The sequence below is a fragment of the Aspergillus caelatus genome, assembly GCF_009193585.1.
Source record: "Aspergillus caelatus strain CBS 763.97 unplaced genomic scaffold BDV27scaffold_216, whole genome shotgun sequence".
In the NCBI taxonomy this organism is placed as follows: domain Eukaryota; kingdom Fungi; phylum Ascomycota; class Eurotiomycetes; order Eurotiales; family Aspergillaceae; genus Aspergillus; species Aspergillus caelatus.
Window position 1 is genome coordinate 24999 of NW_022475479.1, and position 22694 is coordinate 47692.

General features: G+C 47.8%; 6 protein-coding genes across 6 annotated transcripts; 4 read left to right on the forward strand and 2 right to left on the reverse strand.

The window, feature by feature from the left end:
* Positions 1-345: 345 nt before the first annotated feature.
* BDV27DRAFT_148774 (uncharacterized protein) lies at positions 346-3208 on the forward strand (the record flags this gene model as incomplete). Its single annotated transcript, XM_032070961.1, has 5 exons — positions 346-479; positions 538-1470; positions 1524-1736; positions 2274-2540; positions 2605-3208. 5 exons carry the CDS (start codon positions 346-348, stop codon positions 3206-3208), a joined length of 2151 nt encoding a protein of 716 aa, XP_031923434.1.
* A 345-nt stretch (positions 3209-3553) lies between these two features.
* Positions 3554-4783, forward strand: BDV27DRAFT_134640 (ribonuclease H2 subunit C). Its single transcript, XM_032068343.1, has 4 exons — positions 3554-3806; positions 3855-3932; positions 3985-4199; positions 4277-4783. The coding sequence occupies exons 1-4, from the start codon at positions 3653-3655 to the stop codon at positions 4313-4315; spliced, it is 486 nt and encodes a 161-aa protein (XP_031923435.1). The 5' UTR covers positions 3554-3652; the 3' UTR covers positions 4316-4783.
* A 166-nt stretch (positions 4784-4949) lies between these two features.
* On the forward strand, positions 4950-6364 carry BDV27DRAFT_41646 (putative mRNA decapping hydrolase). The gene is made up of 3 exons (XM_032076578.1): positions 4950-5169; positions 5239-5895; positions 5948-6364. Exons 1-3 carry the CDS (start codon positions 5091-5093, stop codon positions 6190-6192), a joined length of 981 nt encoding a protein of 326 aa, XP_031923436.1. The 5' UTR covers positions 4950-5090; the 3' UTR covers positions 6193-6364.
* A 101-nt stretch (positions 6365-6465) lies between these two features.
* On the forward strand, positions 6466-7563 carry BDV27DRAFT_41647 (ubiquitin carboxyl-terminal hydrolase). The gene is made up of 2 exons (XM_032076579.1): positions 6466-6657; positions 6726-7563. Exons 1-2 carry the CDS (start codon positions 6606-6608, stop codon positions 7424-7426), a joined length of 753 nt encoding a protein of 250 aa, XP_031923437.1. The 5' UTR covers positions 6466-6605; the 3' UTR covers positions 7427-7563.
* Positions 7564-7674: 111 nt separating this feature from the next.
* BDV27DRAFT_161755 (MT-A70 family) lies at positions 7675-9225 on the reverse strand (the record flags this gene model as incomplete). The annotated part of the gene is made up of 1 exon (XM_032073273.1): positions 7675-9225. The coding sequence occupies one exon, from the start codon at positions 9223-9225 to the stop codon at positions 7675-7677; it is 1551 nt and encodes a 516-aa protein (XP_031923438.1).
* A 198-nt stretch (positions 9226-9423) lies between these two features.
* On the reverse strand, positions 9424-14075 carry BDV27DRAFT_41651 (putative RNA binding protein Jsn1). The gene is made up of 4 exons (XM_032076581.1): positions 13928-14075; positions 13470-13875; positions 10064-13397; positions 9424-9994 (listed from the first exon to the last, which is right to left on the reverse strand). The coding sequence occupies exons 2-4, from the start codon at positions 13703-13705 to the stop codon at positions 9989-9991; spliced, it is 3576 nt and encodes a 1191-aa protein (XP_031923439.1). The 5' UTR covers positions 13706-13875; positions 13928-14075; the 3' UTR covers positions 9424-9988.
* Positions 14076-22694: the final 8619 nt, after the last annotated feature.

Below are 22694 nucleotides of genomic sequence, written 5' to 3' on the forward strand. Positions count from 1 at the left end.
CAGACCAATACAATTATAGTATCGGTATGCGAGATTCTAAATAAAGACTTGAACTGAGCCCCCAGGGCTAGTGGCTAGAGACGTCAGTGCAGATGATAACCCGACGCGAGCGAAAAGCACGTCGCTGAGAAGTCAGTCTTCAAGTTGCCCGCGATAGCCGCGAAGAGCTTTAGCGCGGCAGACGCACTAGCATGTAATTTAATCGCCCCGCGATACGGTATTAGGTAAGCGGGTCCAGATTTTTGGCCGCAAATAATTCAGATTATCTACTAGCGCTAAAGGAAAAAGGAAAAGACTTCCCACTTTACAATTCGATATTGCAATCTAGTTGGTAAGGTCTATAAAATGTCTCCTTCCACAGATGCCCCCAGACAATTCAGCCAACCTTCCCGTAAGGGTAAAAAGGCGTGGCGAAAGAATGTGGATGTCACGGAGGTCCAAGAAGGTCTCCGGTTGCTGAAAGATGAGGAGATCAAAGGGTAAATATGACCTTACTCCCTTTCTCTCGATGCTTCAAAAGCTGATTTAATATTGAAGCGGTGTCCTGGCAGAGAAGCCTTCTGAAGAGCTGTTCACCTTCGATACCACTGGCTCGACAGAAATTCGCAAAGCATTCGAGAAAAAGCACAAGCCGCTGAAATCGGAAGAAATTATTGCCCAGCGGTCGGTCATCCCAGCGGTAGACACTCGCAAACGCAACAACTCCAAGGTGACAGATGGCGTTCTCGAACCGAAGACTAAGAAACACAAGAGCGACTGGGTTACCCGCAAGGATTGGCTGCGCTTAAAACAAGTCGCTAAAGAAGGCAAACCCATCAAAAAGGACGTAGGAGGTGAATTCTATGATCCCTGGGCTGATGCTGAAGATCCAACGCCTGTGGAAGATCCGCAATTTGATTTCTTGGAGAAACCGAAGCCGAAGGTTGCACCTGTAACGCTAAAGGAAGCCCCGATTTCACTTGCCGCAAATGGAAAAGCAATTCCGGCTGTCCGCACGCCGAACGCTGGCACAAGTTATAATCCAACCTTTGAGGACTGGGATGGTCTTCTACAGGAACAAGGAGCCAAGGAGGTAGAGGCAGAGAAAAAGCGCCTGGAGGAGGAGCGTAAAGAAGAAGAAAGACAGCGTCTGATTGCCGAGGCCAAGGATGACGATGGCGAGGTGAGGTCGGACGATGAAAGTGCCTGGGAAGGTTTCGAAAGCGAGTACGAGACTCCGGATTGGCTGAAGAAGAAACGTCCAGAGAGAAAGACGAAAGCACAAAGAAACAAGATTAAGCGACGTAAGGAGGCTGAAAGGCAAGCAAAATGGGAGGCACAGATGAAGAAGAAGGAAGAGCAGGTTGAGCAGGCAAAAGCTATTGCCGAGAAAATGAAGCAGCAAGAGCTTGAGCGCGCTGAGTCTTCCGACTCTGAGGGAGAAGGTGATGATACTGCTTTGCGACGAAAGCCTTTGGGTGGAAGGACATAGTACGTTTCCCCAGTTCTACTTGTATCTTATTCATTTACTAACCTCACACCAGTGCTCCCGAGCAAAAACTGGAGGTTGTTCTACCAGATGAACTGCAGGACTCACTGCGCTTGCTTAAGCCAGAGGGAAATCTGCTCGACGACCGATTCCGGACGTTAATCGTTCAAGGAAAGTTAGAATCTCGAAAGCCTGTTTCACAACCCAAGAAGGCAAAGAGAAAGCTGACGGAGAAATGGGGTCACAAGGATTTCAAGGTTCCAGGCCTGTAAATAGATTCCCTTTTCGTTTCCATGTTGATTTCTTTTCACATAGACTTCTATTGTATAATGAGGCGTTGCTAGATATAAAAAGTTACTATGCTTTCCAATACCCCGCATCGGGCATTAAAAGGCTGCTTATATTGTATAAACTAAAGCTTTTGTGTAGTTACTAAACTAATCTATACACCCTATAATTGGTGTTATAAGGGAGTAAATCAATGCTGATAAGCTGAGTACATATAGGGAAGTTATGGCCAGCCAAAAAAAGAAAAAAAAAAGAAAAGAAAACTGAGGACCGGAAGTGTTCGAGACTCCCAAGTGGGCCGTCCGAAAATTTAACTTTAGCGCAATTTATCGGATTTATCGTCGATTCTGGAAAGCTGCTCCTCCGCATCAAATATCTTTCTTATCCCCTCACATCGCATATCCAGAACCAGAGCACAATGCAATAAGATCCATTTGACCATTGGAATGGATGTGAAAACCCTTTCCAGCAATTGGAAGAAACTCCAGGAGACGCTGAAAAAGAATCCCGTCTCCAGCTCTACAAAACGCAAGACATCGGAGCGGGAAGGCCAAAATGGTGTGGTAAAGAAGCGAAAAACGGAGACAGTCGAAGGGAAAACCAAACTTGAACAATCTCGTGTATTGAGAAAGAGGAAGAGAATGGCCGACAGTGCTGCTGATGGAGACAAGGATGGCGTTCAAGAAACCGTCGTGAAAACTATCTCCCGGAAGACTTCTACTACCTCGATTGCGCCGCGACCCGAAGTGAAGATTGCGAAGGTCAATGAGGGACGGTCACCGACGTTAGTATCTCTGCTGTCTCTCTGCCATATGTTTTAGTTCAACCGTTTGCTAATCCTGTGCTAGTGCGGAACTAGGTAAATATGTTGCGATGGACTGCGAGATGGTGGGAGTCGGCCCTAACCCCGACAACGACTCGGCTCTTGCACGTGTCAGTATTGTCAACTTCAACGGCGAACAAGTATATGACTCCTTTGTACGACCGAAAGAAATGGTCACGGATTGGCGAACACATGTGAGCGGCATATTACCGAAGCATATGGTGGAAGCCCGGTCCCTTGAACAAGTTCAAAAAGATGTTGCAGAGATCATGGATGGGCGAATACTCGTTGGGCATGCCTTACGGAACGATCTGGATGCACTTCTTCTAAGCCATCCCAAGCGCGACATTAGAGACACTAGCAAACACCCACCATATCGAAAGATTGCCGGGGGCGGTTCTCCCCGCTTGAAAATGTTGGCTTCAGAATTTTTAGGTCTGGATATTCAGAGCGGCGCTCATTCTAGTGTGGAGGATGCTAAGGCTACAATGCTCTTATATCGGCGAGATAAAGATGAATTCGAGAAGGAACACCTGAAGAAATGGCCGGTACGGGTAGTGGTTGAGAAGGAGAATGGAGATGACCAGAAGAAGAAGAAAAAGAAGAAGAAGAAGACGCGCAAGAGGTGATTAAGTTAAATACAAGCTTGTCTAATATACCCAAATTCTATGGCGTTTGATATCATCCAATCCCGACTACTTTGATCATAGATTCCCTGGTTGCATACTGTATCTCGAGCAAGCATATAGAATTGGAACGCTTTTATTACACATAATTGGTCCTTGGCATTTATCGACGTATTTTGTCTGAAGTTGAGATGTGAGAGACTACAGTGCTCATTTATACGTACAGTCGATCAGTCGATGCTCTGGGGTCGGAAATTTCCGCTCCCAACGGCATTTTAAATCACTTTACGCGGAGAACGCGACGCGTGTTCCAGTCTATTCCCATCCATCATCATCCAGCTCACAGAACAACATCCTGGATTGTTAACAAATCAGCTAACTTCCTTGTATTCGGTTCATTTACTTCTTGTTTGCACTAGTCAATTAGAATTAAGATCCAAACGCAACATGTTCGCTATCCAACCTCAGCAACAGTCCTCAGGATCAGAACACGCGAATTCGACAAAGACCGTTACTCCCAATATTCTTCCTTGTCGAATTCATTATGATGGTCCCGTTGGAACCCTGGGCCGCTACTGGAAGTCTGAATCTGATGAAAAAGGTCAGCGCTCCCATTAGCCTTCGAGTTCCAAAATACTGATTGGCGCAGATACAAACCTACAAACTGCCTACTTCCGCGGCCGTAAGCTGCGAGGCCGACGTGTTGCGATTCCAGAGGGTTACGAAGGTGAGTAATTATATGCCTGTTGTAAATCCTACAGACTAACAACCCAACTCAGGGATTGTTGCGCTCCCAACAGAGCGTGTGATGCCACCGACCCAACGCAACGCAAACTCTACGATCAGCGAGGAAACGGAACAGGAAGAGCCAGTCAAGATCCTGGAGAAACAAGCTACTTTCAATGAATATGTGGTGTGGGGTCACGAACTGACCCCTGCGGCGGACGACTCCTTCGTCAAGGGAGTTGAAGAGTGGCTGAAACTGGCTGAAGCGGTGGGTCAAAACATTCTTTCCCCCCTTACTCTTTTCAATCTTGTGCGTTTGCGTGTTCGAGGACTGATCACGAGTAGATGCATTGCCAGCCTAATGACGAAAAGAAGTCTTCATGAACTCGGCCCTGGTTTATCTGTGGACATCCTACGCGACGAAACCATTTTGGTATATAGACACTTCCCTGTTGAACACGACTCTGGTCTTTACAGGGTACTCTCCTTAGAGAAATTGCAGCGGCGCCTGACAAGATGCGGCCGCACTTGTTTGACACGTTGGCCAGCCGTCGCACATTGACATCCTCATATCACCATGGTGATCTATGGTGAATGGTGCTTGACGCATGATCATCTATCAATGGTGAAATATCCGCGATCCTGCTTATGACCGCCATGAGGATTTCAATCCGGCTAGAAATATGCCTCCATCCAATTTCTACGTACAGAAGCACTTATTGGCGGCTCGGTTCCTTGCTTTGCTTTCTCTAGCGTGCGCGGCATCATTCTATTACGACGTGCTGTCCGGGAGCCACATACAGTGTCAAAAGAGACTATACTGCTAGCATATAGACAAATCATATACTTTCCAAGATCGAAGCGTGCATTGCCTGGTTGAATCATTGAATATTCGCCCTTCTGGTGAAGAGCTATATACTGTAAGAGATATAGCCAGGGTTCTCTATTCCACAAGACCAAAAGATCACATAAATCTGAATCGTAGATTCAGATGCCCTGAGTTGCACCTATCTAGCTTCCTGCCGTTACATAGATCGATCACAGTATTGATAACACCTTGATAAGTATTGACCGCCCACTATTCTGCCGGGCACGTATTAAAGATACGGGGTAAATTTAAGCAAGATCAACCTTCAACTTTTTGATACCCCACACAATCATGCAAGCCGGCAACGATACTAAAGTGGTACCCGAAGCACTGATCTCGAAGTTTGAGATCAGCAGGTTGCTCAGGCAAGGTTCGAACTCCCTGAATTATTACAAGTGGCTATTGTCAATACCTTAGTAACTAAGAAAGCTATACATAGATCAAAGTGGCCGCCGCATCGCTCTCCTCGGAACAATCGAAGGAAAACAAGGCATTCTCATAGCCGAACGAGCCGCCTTCGCTACCGAATCCCTCGAGGTATTGAAGGCGTTCCACTCTGCAATTACCCGTGTAAACAACCTGGGTGATAATGACATCTACCGCTGGTACCTAGCATCGTCAGGTGTGGACAGTGAGGGCCACCAATCTGCCGACCTCAAACTGAACCTCATCTGGCCGTGCACCGAGCAGCATATCAAGAAGTACTCCGATCAGGTTCTGCGCATGGTGACCGAAACACCTGAGATTTACCGGTACTATATCCGGCCGTATATGAGTGCCAAGCGGGAGGAGGGCCGGTTGAATTGGGTATTTAACATCCTTGAGGGCCGAACGGAACAGGAAGATGTTATTCTTCGGGACCAGGGTCACGGTCCCGAGGATGGGTTCCTGATGCTTCCTGATCTTAACTGGGATCGGAAAACGATGGGCTCGTTGCATCTGCTGGCTCTTGTGCAGCGGAGGGATATCTGGAGCTTACGAGATTTGAAGAAGAAACATATCCCTTGGTTAAAGTATTTGCGTCAACGGTTGCTAGAGGGTACAGCGAATATGTATCCGGATTTGGATCTGGATCAGCTCAAGCTTTATGTGCACTGTAAGTGGTATCATGTAGGTATCCTGAGGGGACAATAACTGACAGTCATCAGACCAACCGACATATTATCACTTCCACGTTCACATTGTTAATGTCATGCTGGAAGCTGGCACTACGCAGGCTACGGGCAAAGCGTTTGGGTTGGAGAACCTTATTTCTCAGTTGGAGACCATCTCTGGCGACGAGGAAGCGAGTATGGCCGATGTCAGCCTGTCTTATTTCCTTGGGGAAGCCAGTGAGCTGTGGACCGATATCTATGAACCGTTGAAACGGGGAGTGAAGCCATTGCAGAACTAGAACTGTGCTTAGCTATAGACAGGAAGACCATAGACATGGTTATGACTGATATGAACTTATGACAGAGACATATTCCCATGAAATTATCTGCATGAATTCTCTGCGAAATAAATCATATTTACATAAACATAACTGACAGGCCCATGTGATCAATATATTGACTGGGCCAAACCAGGTCCGTAAACATTTAAGGCCGTCACATGTCATGTCATTGACTGGAAGGCGGAAACCCCGATTTAATTAGTACTATATAAATAAATTTAACTGCGACCCCGCAGATCAGCTCCAACCCCTCACTAACAACATTTTACTAACTCCGTCACTCCACTTTGACCTCAGAAACCTACCGTTTCATACCATTTCACATCAAAAACTCTGTGTTAATATATCCAAGGAAAGAACCGATAAGCAAGATGACAGACCATGTAGATGTCCCAGAAACCAACAAGGCCTTCGTGCCCCTCGGTATATAATACCCCACTCCAAGCCAGCAGAGGAAGGCAAGAAGACACCAACTGACCCAATGGACACAGAAAACAACCCAGAAGTGATGTCGCACTTAGTCCACCAGCTCGGTCTCCCACCAACCCTAGGCTTCACAGACGTATACTCAATCGACGAGCCAGACCTCCTAGCCTTCGTTCCCCGTCCCTCGCACGCCCTCCTCCTCGTCTTCCCCGTCTCCAAAACCTACGAATCATCCCGCGTATCCGAAGATAGCAAACTCGCCGACTATAATGGCTCGGGACCCTCGGAACCGGTCATGTGGTTTAAACAGACGATCCGGAACGCTTGCGGTTTGATCGGATTGCTGCACGCTGTGTCCAATGGAGAGGCTCGGAAACAGGTTCTTCCTGGATCGGATTTGGATGGTCTTCTGCGGGATGCAGAGCCCCTTGGTCCTATTGACAGAGCTAATCTGTTGTATGAGAGCAAGGCACTGGAGAGCGCTCATGCTGATGCGGCGAAGTTGGGTGATACTACGGCCCCCCAGGCAGAGGATTCCGTTGACTTGCACTTTGTGGCATTTGTGAAGGGAGTTGATGGAAAGTTATGGGAGTTGGACGGGAGGAGGAAGGGCCCGTTGGAAAGGGGGAAGTTGGATGAGAATGAAGATGCATTGAGCGAGAAGGCGCTTAACTTGGGAGTTAGGAGATTCTTGAAGACTGAGGCTCAGGGTGGTAACCCGGATTTGAGGTTCAGTTTGGTCAGCTTGGGGCCTGTTTTTGATTAAGGGACATGTTAAATGTATCTTTTCGTTTGTGTATACATATTCGAATAGGTGTTTGGGAGTTTACATATGCTGGGTTTGCTCAGACTAGAGTAGCTCAGGTGAAGACAATGGCCAGGTATCTACGGTGTATGTAGTGTCAACGTATGTAACGATAGAAGTCATTCATGGCTCTATAATTATCCTATGTATAACAGAGATGTCAAGAAAGGAAATCTGGTATCTAAACATACATCATAAACCAATTCAGATCAACTCAAGCTCGCATCTTTTTCATGGACCCACCATTCCTCCGAGTTGAACTTCAGGGCTTCATCTCCACAGGCCCACCATCCGGCAGTCAAATTACGTGCGAATACCTCTAAGGCGGAATAAGTTGTGCGATCTTCCGACTTAGGAGAAGGAGAAGCATCGTCAAAGAAAACTTTCTCAAAAATCTCCTTTAAGTTCGGCTTCCGGGAATGCACATCTGGAACAGCAGCGATGAACCTCCTAGTGACGACACCGCCACCACTTTTCTCCGATGAACCAGCCGGCAGTTGGGGACTGTTCCTCCTCCCTATGACCAGAACTTCATAAGGTTTCCGCCAGAGACCATCTATCGGTGTGATAGGATCCCCGTTTGTCGTGGTCTTGATCCAAATCCATTCCTCGCAGACGGAAAGACCTGCGCCTTGGATAGCATCATAGGCTGTTCTCCGCGCTTTTGCAGAGTTGGTAATCCATATGGCTGCTATAGAGTTTTGGGTCTGTGGCTCGGGCGGCTTTGGGGCCGATATACGATCATCAGAAGTGCCGCAACGGAAGATGCGATGACTGTCTTGCAAGTGCACCCTGAGGATATCTCGAATACGCTGCGTCAGTAGATCACCCTCGAGATAGTGCTGCGTATGGTAATGTCCGCTGCGTCGAACAGATCTATTCACCCATGGTGGATCAAGAAGGATTAAATCGAATTTCCGGTCTTGAGAGAGACCAGGTATAGGGTCTGGGAATCTGTTGGGCTTCGTGGCAGACTGTGATATAGGTAGTTTGCAAAGTAAGAAGCTCGATAGTGGTGGTATATAGTACGTATGGTTATAGTGTTGCGCGCACTTGGTCTCAGTTGAGTCGTCGCGCCTTTCCAATACGCAACCAGCTCTCACCGTTGCATGGTCAAAGGACGTATTTCTGACGACAAGATTGCAAAGGCCCGACATGGAGTCGAACAAATTCAACCCAGGCGAGAGGATCAAAGGCGGATTGACCAGGTATGGGTTCTGAGGCACGCCCCGTAGCTTGGTCGACTTTTCAGGAACGGTTGAATCCGTGTAGTCCTCGACTGGGAACCGGCAGTCATCATTCCCACTGGACTCTTGACTTTTTCGACTTCTTTTCCCTAGAGACACATTTCCTTCGGGGCAACGAGCAGCACAATTCCGTCCAGAGTCAGGTGGTAAGGTCCTTCTTTCAAAACACCACTCATCACCCCCGAGACTCACCCGAATTTCATGCAGCGCCTCTCTCACCAAAGGCGAAATAGCATCATAGATTTCTCGCTCCGAAACAGGAATCCTTTGTAGGACTTTTGCCCTCGCGACATCCGTTTTGGGCTCCGTAGATCCAGGGTAAGGGTCTTTTAGGGGTGTTGACGATAAGATATGCCTTAGACAGACCTGTGTGCTCGAGATTAGCTCTGAAGAGTCTGATGATGACTCCTGTTGGATTGGTGAAAAATCCTGAGCGAGAGCAATGGACGTGGGAATGTCAAGAAGAAAGACTGTGCTCTGAGAGTTTTGATAGAGAATTGAGGATCGAGTCATTGCTGATTGCTAACTGTTTTGTGGCTTCGCAACGCCACTGTTCTTGGGGAATATCGGAGAAGTAGCGATGAGGATGGGGATTTGCACGGATCGTCCCAGGAAAATGTCTGACAGACAATTCTCCAATCCTTGATATATATATGTTCCCCAGGGCTAAGAAAGAAAGCTAAACGCGTATTGAACTACAAGCACGGGAAATAAAATATGAATATGTTGTCTATTTTTAGATAATATGGATTCCTAACGAGATACAGGCGACGCTGGTCAAACATTCACAAAAGCTTCGTATCGAGACTATCAAGGAAATTCGTCACATCGCCAGCAGTCTAAACCCACTGCAAGATTGAGACCACAAGAAATACAGGACTTTGAGTGATAGAAAAACAACAACAGAAACAGCAAGAACAACGACAACTCTCCTTGTATCCAACACAACTATGGTTGAAGAAACACGGCTTGAAACTCGGTGGTTCGCACCACTTGATGCTATATTGACAAATGTGACACCACCATGCTCTTTAAAGATGAGATAAAAACGAAAATGAAAATGGAAATAAAAATCAACAACACTTTTCCCTCTGTCGTCTCTCCTTTCCCCCTCTTCCAAGACGATCCAGCGTCAGTCTAGGTGAGATAAGGGTCATTTCATACATATAACCATACTACTCCGTATCCGGAAAAGTAGCAAAAAGTGGAATGAAAAAAATGTTAACTTTATACATAAAGTTGAAACAAAGTTGGATTACAAGGTCATATGCGAACCTCAGCGCTAATGAAAGATGATGTTAGCTTCTGTACGAGGCAGCCGCTGCTCACATATAGAATAGGAACCACTTACACGTCCACGTCGTCCCCCAGCAGACTGTCCTTGGGCAGGTTGCTGGAAATTAAATTGAGGAGGATACTGATACATCTGAGCCGTGTTCATAACAGGGCTAAACTGCTGGGGGCCAAATCCGGACTGATTAAGCATGGAGCCTGGAGGGCTCATCTGCGTAGCTCCAGACAAGGGGGTAGCCTGAGCCTGCATGCCTCGAAGGTTGTCCACTGAGGGAGATCCGCCCGGATATCCAAAATTAGCGTTACCCAGGTTCGGATAAACTCCACCAGGTGAGACGCCGCGAGATTGCGCAGCCAAATAAGCCTGGTACTGCGCCTGTTGAAGTGGCAACAAAGGATCTTGACCGAAGCCAGAGCCGTTCATTCCCGAGGCACCGTTCAAAGAATTGATCGTACCTGTCGAGCCCAGACCATTCACCCCATTGATAGTATAAGGATCAAAAGACGCAACACTCGACTGCTGATCGGCCCGGGCATTATCTAAGTTTTGAGAAAGCATAGCGGGAACGAACTGCCCGTTGTACTGCCTGTCCACGGATGACTGAGAAGGATAATTCGAAGGCGCAGGCCGAGAGGCGGGACGCTGGTGTTGTTTCTCTGAGTTATCCCGTCCATGATGGTTATCCCGGGCACCACCACGAGAAGAAAGGCCGACCTCATCCATTAGTCGCTTATACCCTTGGCTTGGTGTGGCCTTTAGCTTGGTGAGAACTTTCGACACGTTCTTCACAACCTCTGCACGCATGGATTCATCGAAAAATGGCGTAGTCAGAACCTTGAAAATCAAGGTTGCCCCTGATGTTTGATCGCTCAGAATCTTCTCCAAGACCTCATCACCAGGGCTGAAGAAAAGTGCCTTCAACACTATTTCACGGGCATCGGGCTCATTGCGTTGGTTAATAACCTTTAGAACCGTTAAATAGGCAACTTTATGGGTGCAGAGATGCACCAAATGCGGCACAAGTCTTGGGGCCAGCACAGTTCGCCGGCGAGGGAAAGTGCAGGTGTCGAGGAACCATGTGAGCAAAAGCGCACCGTTAGCATTTGTCGCGAGCTGCACGCTGTGAAGAGAGATTGCGGCCGCAAGCATGCGCTGCTGATCCTTGGTGGCGTGGTGACTTTCAAGGCAGGCTCTCATCGCGCGAGCTCCGAACCGACCTTGGGAGACCTCCCACATACGGCTCAGCATAGTCTCAAAAATGAAGTCATTAAACGAGGCGCCAAAGCGAAGACAACATTGTAAAACGTAGTTTCCGTACTGATCAAGGAAAAGCGGGACGGTGTACGGGCGGAGCGCATCCACAATCATCTTCTTCTGATCTGGACTCTGAGCGACGTCAATGATCTTCTGCGCAGCCCAAGTACCATTCTTATGAACACCAATCTCAGCGAGGTGTGGTGCGATTTGAACAAGCATTTGCTCTTTGATCGGTTCAGAGCAGAACTCAAAAAGCTTTTGCACTACAGTGTTGCCCAAGTAGTCAGAGGAAAGCTCTGCAATCTCCGGTAGCATCGAGATCGCAGTCTCTTCGATTTCCTGGACCGAGCATGCACCGTTATCGATTCTCTTGCGAATATCGCGAAGACGTGGAGCATCAAACATCCTGGTCTGACTAGGCTCAGGGATGGGAGGGATCTCGTCTTCAAATGCCTGATAAGCGATGGCCTGCTGGATACTTGCAGTTATATTAAGCATATCTTCGTCACTAGCACCAAACTCCTTGACAATCTGCACCATCTCTGGCTGGAGCTCAGGAAGGGGAGGTATCTGCGGAACAGCAGTCACGGAATCAGAGCTTTCCACGCCATCAGCGGCGGTCGACTTAGCGTTGGGATCAGGGGTGGGAGAAGACTGGATGCCGTTAACCCCAGGAGTCCCGGATGCAGAGGTGCCAGGAACTTTGGCATATCCAATTCGGACTGGGCCTGCACCAGGGAAAATCTCCGTGCCATTGAGTATCGATTTGGCCTGAACAGCGCTTTCCACACGCTCAAAATTAACGAACCCACAGTTCTTGTGCGTCAGCACCCGAGTGGATTCGATTTTGCCGTATCTGCTAAAAATGGCTGCCAAAGAAGTGATTGTAGTAGAAACCGGAATGCTGCCAATCCATAAGGCACGAGTCGGGCCATCCTGGTTATTCTCATCAACCAAATCACCTTGCCGCATGCCCAGATTAGGCGCGCCACTTCCGCCCAGATGCATCATCTGCACAGCCTCCGACAATTCATCATACTCTCCACTCTCCGCAATATTCAAATCTGCGGCGCTAAAACTGTTCTCAAGGCGCGAAGGAGTGGCTAGATAGTTGCGAATCGAGGATCGCTGAGGAGGGGCCTCGAGGATTCCGGCAGTCCTCGCCCGCGGCCGGTTGACGGAGGCGTGGTTAGCAAATGCCTGGACAGCCAAATTGTGTTGATGGATCTGAGCCTGGGTAGCAGCCAGTTGGGCAGCAGTTGCTGCGGCTGAGGGTGTAACAGTACCTGAAGGAACCTGCGAGTAACGGCTCTCGTACTCAAGGTCTTCATCGTCTGCGTACTTTTCCTTAGCATTCACAGAATATGACCGAAACCTATTGTTGTTTTTCATCATAGCTAATTCCGCCAGCAACGGTGGCAGAGTAGACGCTTGCTGCTGTTGATGTTGCTGTTGTTGCTGCTGTTGGAGGAGCATGTCCACCGAGGGTCGCACAAGACTGGCTCGTGCTTGCTGCGGGGTTTCGGCTAGACCCAGGTAGTCCAGGGTCTTGACATCGGTGTCCGTGAGTCCATCTCTCGAAAAGGACGAATGGCTAGGAGAAGTAGGCCCCTCAGAAGATCGGATACTCGTGAGAGTGGTCGCCCGGTCGCGCCCCGTAGCCCAACTAGTAGAGAACAAGGATGGTCCAAACGGGCTAGACGACCCGAGGAAGTTTGCCCTCTGTGGCATCGAACCAGCTCGGAGACGCGACAGAGAGCCTGTGCCCCTAGCAGGAGCAACAGGAGCAACAGGAGCAACAGGGGCAGCAGTCGCACCTGTGTCGATACCAGAAACTCCAGAGGGGCGAAAGGGGCTAGTCGACGGCGTGGGCCGAGAAGTTTGAGACATAAAAGATTGTTGAAGGCTTGCCTCATTCAGCGCACCAACGGGTGAAAATCTTGAGGGCACCGTGCCAGCTCTAGCTCTCCGTGCAGGGCTATTGATTGAACCACTTGAAGTGGGCACCAGGTCAGGGAAACCCTCTTGGCTCGGGGACTCGGGGATGTTTTCGCGAAGCGGGGTAGAATGGCCACTGGTAGGGGGACCCCAGATACTTGGAGAGACGCCTTCCTCCGCCTGGATCTCTCGTGCTCTAGTAAAGCGAAAGGAGCGAGTCAATGGCACAATTCCAATAAAGCGATATCAACAGGGGTATACTACCAACCTTTTCGAGTATAGGCGAGCTCCAAGGTCATGGGAAGGGGATCCAGCCCCTAGCCTCGCAGTTCCGATCGACCCTGCAGCACCATTTAGGCCGCTTGGTCCAAAAGGTGACTTGACAGCGGCGGCAGCGGACAAATCGCTCGGGGAGCTGCGTCCCGTAGATGTCCCAGACATCGGTTGAGTGGTGGGAATATAGTTGAGGTTCATATGGCCCTCAGGTCGTGAAACAGGTAGCATTATAGATTATTTCCCTCCGCCTTTGGAAAAGGCAGGCACCAGAATTCCCAGATTATAATTTTCCTATGGAGCAATAGATGATGTTGGAAGGATGAAATCCAGTTCAGTCGGAGACGTTCCCGAAAAGAACCATGTGTTGATCGTACAATTCTTCGACAGCTATAAAATGCCTGGTGGAGTATAAGCACCAATTGATATCACCGGAGATGTTCATGAACTCACTGCTTGATCCGAGGGAACTCCAGTTAACAAGCGCTCAGTGTGTCGGACCGGTGTGTGAAAGGTGTTCGTAGCGGGGTCAACCGGAGGGCTTGGTCAAAATAATACGTAAGCTAGAACAGAGGCAATTAACACCCAGAAAGCGGAAGAGGCAATATCAATTCTGCGCAGAAATCTGTCCGTTATGCATCGATGCCGACCACTGGTAGATGATGATAATCTTGGCTAGTGTTCAGATCCAACTGCCACGATCCACCTAACAATAAGATCCCCAGAGTAATAATTATCGCTAGGCGACCAAGGCCCACCCGAAAAGACCACAAGGGACACGAGCAAGACGTCTCGAATAGATGATCGGGAGAGGGCGAAGGTGGAAGAAAGCAACGGTTCGCAAGTTTGCGGATCGAAAGGACCAAGTTGATTTGAACGGGTGGCTGGAAAATAAACTGCGCGGTTTCCGGCCAGATGCGTCAAAAAAGATATAGTGACAGTAAAGAAAAGGACCGAAGAGTGCAAAACAAATAGAATAAAAGTGAATAATATTCTAATTGAAAGAGGAGAGGAAATGAAGAAATATTATTTTTTTGGGAGGGGGGGGGGGAAAGAAAAGAAAACGATATTGTAAGAAAAATGGTGAGGATGGAAAATAAAGAAGACGCAGGCAAGTCGTGGTAAGCGTAAGGTACGGTCTCGAAGAGCTGATGGGAAGGGGAAAAGAGTTGGAAAGAGACTTCGACAGTGCGAAAGGGAAGGCGGTTGGTTCTTTTGCCGGATCCCCGGGGCAAGGAAATGTCATATTACTGTTACTATGGTTGGTCACCGGTTTACCGCTAGGAAGATAGTATTCAAAGGGAACCGGCAATACTACTACTAGATTTGATAGAATGTCATTCATCTTTTGCTTATAGTAGATTCTTTTTCTTCTAACATCGGATTGCAATTTTTATCTGAGAGACTTGCTTTCACATGGGATATATTGATGCTTTAACATCAGGTATCTATCCTTGTAATTCTCTTCGTTAGGTAGGCGCACGAGTCAACGTCCCCAACGGCTCCATTGGTTCCATCCATAGATCTTGCCGAACCAAATTCTGGAAGAGGACAAAATAACGCATTCGTTGCGGTCTGTCATACCCTCTCTCTCTCTCTCTCTCTCCCCCCTTTCCTTCTTGTTTTTTTTTTTCCGTTTTCATTATTTTTTAGTCTTCTTCCCCCTTGTTTTTTCGGTCTCATCTTTATCTTCCTTTGGGGGTGTCGTCTTAAACCAACTATCTATGCCTTTGGGACAGAGTACCTGTGACACTCAAAGGACATACATGGCTGCCATAATACCTCTCCACTCCTCGGAAATGTTTGAGACATGAACATTTGTCCGGTCATGTGGCGTCTGAGCTCCAATACATTGTATTCACTGGGCAATGGGTCAATTATAGGAACATATTTAAATTTTTCATTAGCTTAAACAATGACATCCATCCCTTGCCCTGATGATTGGGGTTTCTCATGATGCCATGATGGACATATGTACATATACTGGCCATATAATTCGAATTCAAGGATAGGGTTCATAGGATGAGCCCTTGAGAATTGTAACGCAGGACATATTTAAGGCCATGTTAATTTTCAACCCTGGGAGCGCTGAGTAAAGTGTGAGCTAGTTTGTATTAGTCCCATCTGATTGACAGCCCTGAAACATGCTAAACCCCGCGTTCCACTGATCTATCTCCTGTTTGGCAATGGAGTCTTGCTTGCTGACATGATGCAGGTGTTACAGGTGCTGTAAGTACAGGTGATTGGACCCATTGATTGGCGTCCTGTGGCATGGTACAGTGTGTGAGAAGGAGAGTGGTTAGTGTTCAGTGGGTTTCTTGGAGGTTAATAGCTGATCTTTCACATCCCTGATACACGCCCACACACATATGCTTTGTGACAAGCCCCCTCCCCTCCCTCCTTCATCGTCACCAGCCCACAAGTGAGTGCATACCATAGTACTCCGTATGAAGCCAAACACTAGAGGCCCAATTACATATAATTATAGTAGAATAACAATGAGCGCGAGTCGCCCCAGGAGGTGGCCGTTGTTGAGGAACAGTTAAAGCGCGCAGCAAATCAAAGTATATTGAGGTACATCATAAGTTTTACGTAGAATGAAAATTCATACCAGTGCCTTTGGAAAGCACTAGATAAAGAGCAGAATGAAAGTAGAATGAATCAAAGGGAGGGAGAAGCGGAGAAAGGGGTTGCAAAAAAGGAATAACAAGACCGAGATTCGAACTCATGCACCCGAAGGGATTGTATAACTATCTCTGGTTAGGGAGTAGCTGTGCTTGCCCCCAAGCTTCTTTCAACACCGATCCAGGCTTATCAGCGAGATCCTACATAAGGTATATTCTCACATTGTGCCAACCCACCCATGAACCATTTAAGTATCTATCTCACTAAGGCGGACCCGGTTTCTCTGAAGCAGATCTTTAGCCACACTGTATTCCGTACGTCGGCCCCCTACCGCTTATCATGGCAAAGCAGTCCACTGAGTTTACCCTTCTTCACTTTTAGTTACTTTACGCGCCTTTTTCCGTTTTCCTTTTTGGCGTTTACAGCGCCCGCCCGTCATAACTCCGCAAACCCAACAAGCCTCTGACATTTATGATAACAAGCTCTGCGGAATTTTTTAATCAATCGGAACGGAACGCCACGCCGGATTCTGTCATATCTGTTTTCTTCGGACGGATATCTGTGGCCAGTTTTTGAACCAAGCCATTGTCGCGTCCTCCGCTAGATTCCCAAGTTACACAGAAAATGGCGGATGATAATGTCGGCCAATCTTCCGCAGAAGAGGAGATGCCAGTGGTGTCCCTCATTGAGGGACGATCAAAACGAAGCACAGCAGGACGCCACATGTCTGCCCTTCTCAATGCAGAAGCCGATGATGACCTCGCTCTTCTATTTGAGGAAGTCGATGATGATAACGAGTTCTCCGTCAATGCAGAGGAGGAAGGGGGAGAGGAGGACGATATGGGCCTAGACTCATCTTCGGACGAGGAGGACCAAGGGCCCAATGCTCGGTCTGATGACTACGAAGGGGAAACGCAACTACAAAAGGAAGAGAAGGCAGAAAAGAAAAAGCGAAGGGCCCAGCAAGATCTTCGATTTAAAATAACAAGCAAAAAAGTTAAGATAGATCCTACCGCCGTGTCCGCAGTACCCGCCCCCCCTCGACCAAAGAAGAAGTCGGAGCGTATTTCATGGATTCCTACGCCGGAGGAGGGGCCCACACGATCATCCTCACGTCGCCAAACGATGCAGAACAAGGAACTTACGCATGCACGACTTAAGGATAGTGAGGAGAAGCGCATTCGACTCATAGCGACTATGGAGGAAGCGGCGAAAAGAAAGGCGCACTTGAAGCCCAAGGAGATGACACAAGCCGAGCGCCTTGCCGAAGCTGAAAGGGTTGAAAGACAGAATAGCAAGAGCCTCAATCGATGGGAGGAGATGGAAAGGAGAAAAGCGGAAGAAAGAAAAGCCAAAATCGAGGCCCTTCAAAACCGTCGTCTCGAAGGTCCTGTTATGTCTTACTGGAGTGGTGTAGCTACCTGGGTTGATGGTCGCTTGACGCGCCTCGGCAAGGTCGACATTACACCGAAGCTTGAAAAGGAGGATAATACGCGTAAGAAAAGTAAGAAGTCGGACAAGGAGGGGAAAACTACGACAGAACAAAAGCCTGCAGATGTCTCTACTACCAGTCCTGCCACGACACAGCCCGTACCCCCAACCATTTCTGAAAGTGCTGCAGGACCAGTCACATCTGGTGGGGAGAATACGTCGAAAGAAACACAAGACCCTACACTAACCGAGAAAACGGACCCTCTCCCCGTGCAGGGGAGTGACGCGAAACCCGAAAGTACAAGTGTTACTGCCACGGGCGACTCTACAGTCTCGACTCCTTCGCTTGCTCGATCTCCTAAACCCGTGTCCGATGACGCGCAAACCATCGAACCAACTGCAGATGCAGGGTCACAAATGGAGGGAACGGGACTGCCAAAGAAGACACCTGAGGACAAAGCTACAGAAAATGTGCCAGAAAGCGAACAAGCGTCAGAAAGCCGCGTCGAGTCGAAGCCTGAAGAAGCTGCAAAAGATCCAGTTCCAGGTACAGAAGATAAACAGATGTTAGATGATGTCCCGACCCCGAAACTTGAGTCACAGGAACAGGGGCAGGAGCAGAAGAATCAAGATCCGACGCCCCCGGAAGGGAATGGCATCGCTATATCGAAGGAACCAGCTGCCGAATCCACAACGACTCAACCAGCGCCTGACACAGTTACAGCCCCTCAGGCTGTTTCACCCCCCTCTAGTGTTGCTGCTGCCCCGGATGCACCCACTGCGCCTGTACCGCCCAATCAAGAAGGAGAGGTGACTGCGGCGATTCAACAGGAACAGGTAGCTCCGGAGGTACAACTAGTTCAGCCAGTTGCTACAGACGGGGAGGTGCCACAGCCCCAAATTCCACAGCATCCGCCAGTCATCGAACACGCTGGGAGGACTCTCACAGTGTTGGAGAATTTTGATGACAAGACTGCCCAGAGCCGCGAGTTCAGCATCTATTTCAATGCAAAGAAGCCACCAAGGCTTGCCAGTATGTAGCGGGCCCGTTTTCTATCCATCTTATTTCCAAAGTTTGCTTACATCCTGAATAGAGATTTCTTCGTCACTCTGCGTCATCACATCCCTTCCGTCGCGCTATCGGGACCCCGAAACAGCTCTTCCTTTTGCGAATGCATACGCATACAATGAAATCCGAAATACCGTCGCTCAGAAGTACGCCTGGAGCACTATGCTCGGATGCTACGTGGGCCCCGCCGGGGTTGCTGCACGGGGTGTCCCCGAGCGCTTTCTGGATCCGAAGGCTCCGCCGCCGGAGAAAGTGAGTGAGAAGAAGGACAGCAATGGTGATGGTGAGCCTGCCGAGGGCAACAAGGATAAAGCAGGTGAGATAAAAACTTCTGACTGTACTACCAACGCGTCTACTCCAGCTGCAGCTGCAGCTACTACACCTACACCTGCACCTGCACCTACAGCAGCAACGGAAACTGGAACGGGCGATCCTATGGAAGTTGATAAATGATAAACAAGCAACAGGAACCCAGGAGGCTGTGTTGCTTAGATACTTGTATTATATTGTGATACCCAGGATAAAATAACGAATTTCTACTACAGTCCCTTTGTCTAAGTACATACGTCGTTCAGTAGGTTTATAGCGACGGTCTGTTTTGCTCGACCAGGGCAGTTCCCTACACTGTTCAACAAGCCTGCCCAGTCTACTCCGTACATGCAATTAAAAAAAAGTGGTCAAAGCATCAAAAAACGACAAGGCTGAGATTCGTACTCAGGCCCCCAAAGGGATTGCATAATTATCCTGTAAGGGAGTAGCAGGAGGTTATTTTGAGAGGTCAATCCGCATTCGTCTTTTGCCATCGTCGATTGCCTCTCGTTCGTTTTACTTTTCACTGTTTTGGTAAAACTATGCTTCTTGTACCTACCTCTCCCTCAGCTGATATACACTGGTCTATGTGCTGGCTAGTCATAATCCAAAGCTTAGCCTCTACTATCTAGTACTGTATGCCCTCTAGCCATAGTCCTTGCTACTAACATGATCTTCTAACCCATGCAGTTGATTTCTTTGCTTAGATATCGCTGGGGTAATATCTAAGTCATTTCACTTTGTGGGTTTCGGCCACCAGAAACTGCCTTTCTACTTGAGAATTACTTTAATACTAATCTTTGCTCATTCGTCGAGAGATGGTTGTGGCTATTATTAAAAGATAAAGTTTGAGATAAAAGAAAACGTAAAGAAAGAGCTTGACCTTGCAGTCCAGAACGACAATCATCTAGTCTCAACGAAACTTCGCAGCTTGTCAAATCTACTAATGTACGTTCATTGATGACGAGATGTTCACGCCAGCCAAGTATCAATCGTGGTCTGTTGAGTGGCTTTGGATATCCAGACAGAAGTGAGCTGTCCGATCAAGACTACCGAATTCGCTATCCTCGTTTACATATAGTATCCTTACTCGCCCAGAAAAAAAAAAAAAAAAAAAAAGAGAGAGAGAGAGGACGGATGGGTTTAACTCTTGTGATTGCTCATCTGTTCCAAAGTGGTTATAGTAGGGTTAAAGCTGTGCTTCGTTCGTGTAAGTTTATTTGAAGATTAAATTCCGTGCTATTGCGATATTAAACTGCGGTATGATGACAGTGCCAAAATGGCCGCATGCAGATGCAGAATGAACACTGGGGAACACGTATAGTAATATTCAGCCTAGCCATAGACTCGAGAAGGATTGACTAGTTAGTTAAGTGAAAGACTCCGTTGTCAGTACGAAAGAGCTCCGGTAGATAATCCCATGATTGTCCCAATCGAGTAATACGGCATGTGAACCCTCACTCGTGATGCTCCCCGCCTCCATTCTGCATCAAGTAGTATGGTCTTTGCTTTTTTGCACATCACCTTCTCTCTCTCTCTCTCTCCCTCCCACATACCATTCTTAGCCAAGATTTGCTTTTGTGAAATGACTCAATGTGCGCATGGCCAAATCAGGTACCTGCGACATTTCTGCAATCACCCTCCAGCTGCATGAAGCACCGCATCGGCGTTTTTATTTCATTGTAGTGGTCTCCTGCCCCATGCGGCTACCTACAGTATGAACTAATTTGGATTGGAATGAACAAGTCGCGCAGCGCAAAGTGAGGCTGCCGAAGACCAAGCTGAACAGCCGAGAACAATGTCATACTACTCTCCAGACAACAGAAAGATAAAATCTAGAGTGCGGGCAAGAACGGACTTGGTTGATGAATAATGACGGCCCACCGTGGACCTTCTTGGAAACATTGGTCTGGAAGAGAGTCTAGAAGTCTTTTATTTTGGGAAAACTTTTCGTAAGGCAGGAATGAAGACGATCCCCGGGACAGGGAGTGGGAATTCGTCTCCGGTGTTGATCGAATTGATGTGATTGAATGTCGAAAATGGATCGTCCGCAACAGTGGAACTATGTTTATTCGTCGATAAAACGGTCCACAGCTGGATCCAGGACATGTCATATTATTATGCAGAATCTAGCACCTAATGGGTTTCCCACTTGAGTACTATGAGGTATTCGTATACGTTTCTTGTTCATCATCGACTTCGTCTATTCCCCGCCATTGTTGCCCCGCCTTCTATTGTTTTAATTTTCGGTCGCCACAATATTTGTTACCGTTGTTGATGACCGTTGAGAAAAATATGGTGGGTACATGTGAGAAGATACTGCTAGCCCTTTTATTCCGGTTGGGTATTGGAAAAATCCAATGAAGTGTGGCCTAGATGTTTGAACTGTCCAATAGGACGAAGATCCGTATGCGATACGGACAAATTGCCTCAAAACAATCAGGAGACATTAATGTTCTTTCCATTATCCCCCCCCCCCCTTCTCTTTTCAACTACAAAGTAGTTTATAGCGCCATACGGAAAAGTGAAAGGAAGAAAAAAAAAAGAAAAGAAAAGAAAAAAAGGCACAAGGAAGAAAAGAGGTAAAAACCGTCATAGTCCACACTTCCTTGTTTGAACAAGGATGGATAGTTCGATATGCGAGTACCTGAGCGAAACCATGTGCCATATGGTGCAATCATTGGATCTGAAAGGCTGTTGATCCTAGCGCACGGGTTCTCAGATACTGCAGACACCGCTTACTATAGTGTTCTGGATGCAGTCCACATGGAATGCATGTACGTAAAGCCAATGCCTTTTTTGCCTCAGTCTGTCTGACTTGGCTAGAACAGGTGGAGTGGGCCCAGCTGGGTGTTGTTCGTAGCTGAGGGTCAAGAGACGGACCTTGATCGTGATGGAATCACTCATGGATGCCCGAAGTACAGAGTGGTGGCCCCGCGTCAAATACGCATCAAGGCCAAGCAACAGGCCAGCCGAACGTGAGTGACATGATTGGACCTTTGATGTCCTCCTTAATCTGAAAAGCGTGCTTCGGTCGGTTAAGGAAAAAAGAAAAATATCATCACATCCCCTACTGGAATCGTGGACAAAATGACGGGGACGGTTTAGTTGTGATGTAGCAAGGATAGGAGGAGAGGGGAGGGGATTCTCACTAAGCCGATGGACTTTGTTATCGGGGCTATAGACAGACCATCAAATTCTTTTCCTGATTGCGTTTTAATCGAACCCCTCCCCTGGGTCATATAAAACTAGGCAGAAAGGACCACAGAATTGTATGGGCATACTGTAGAGTGTCACTTTCCTTTTAGGTTCAACTTCTCAAGCTTCTTCTCCACCCGATACAGAGACACACTCCACCTATTTATAGGAAACCTAGACACAGTGGGCATCCCCCTTCCTCCTACCTACTATACATAGTACTACAACCTTGTGTCAATGAATTAAGGTGGAACATCAGTGGTGAGGTAAGCAGTGGTTATTGTTACATTTATGTCGTTTTCATGGAATGATTGCGCGTTTGGAGGTTCTGCCTCAGGCATGCCAGGCAGTCTAGACCTTTCCCCAAATGGCGTGACTCTTCCCTTTTCGCTGTGACGTGCTCGGGTCACGTCAGCTCCTCTGGGGTCCCCTTCCGCTTTGTACTGAGTCTAAACTCCACTGTTTCAATGGAAAGCAGATCATTCTAATGGACCCAATGATTCAGCGCTAATTCCGGCTTTTCTTCACAGGTGGAAACCCCAAGTTCTAGAATTCCGCCTATTCCCCTTTCCAATTATATTATCCCAT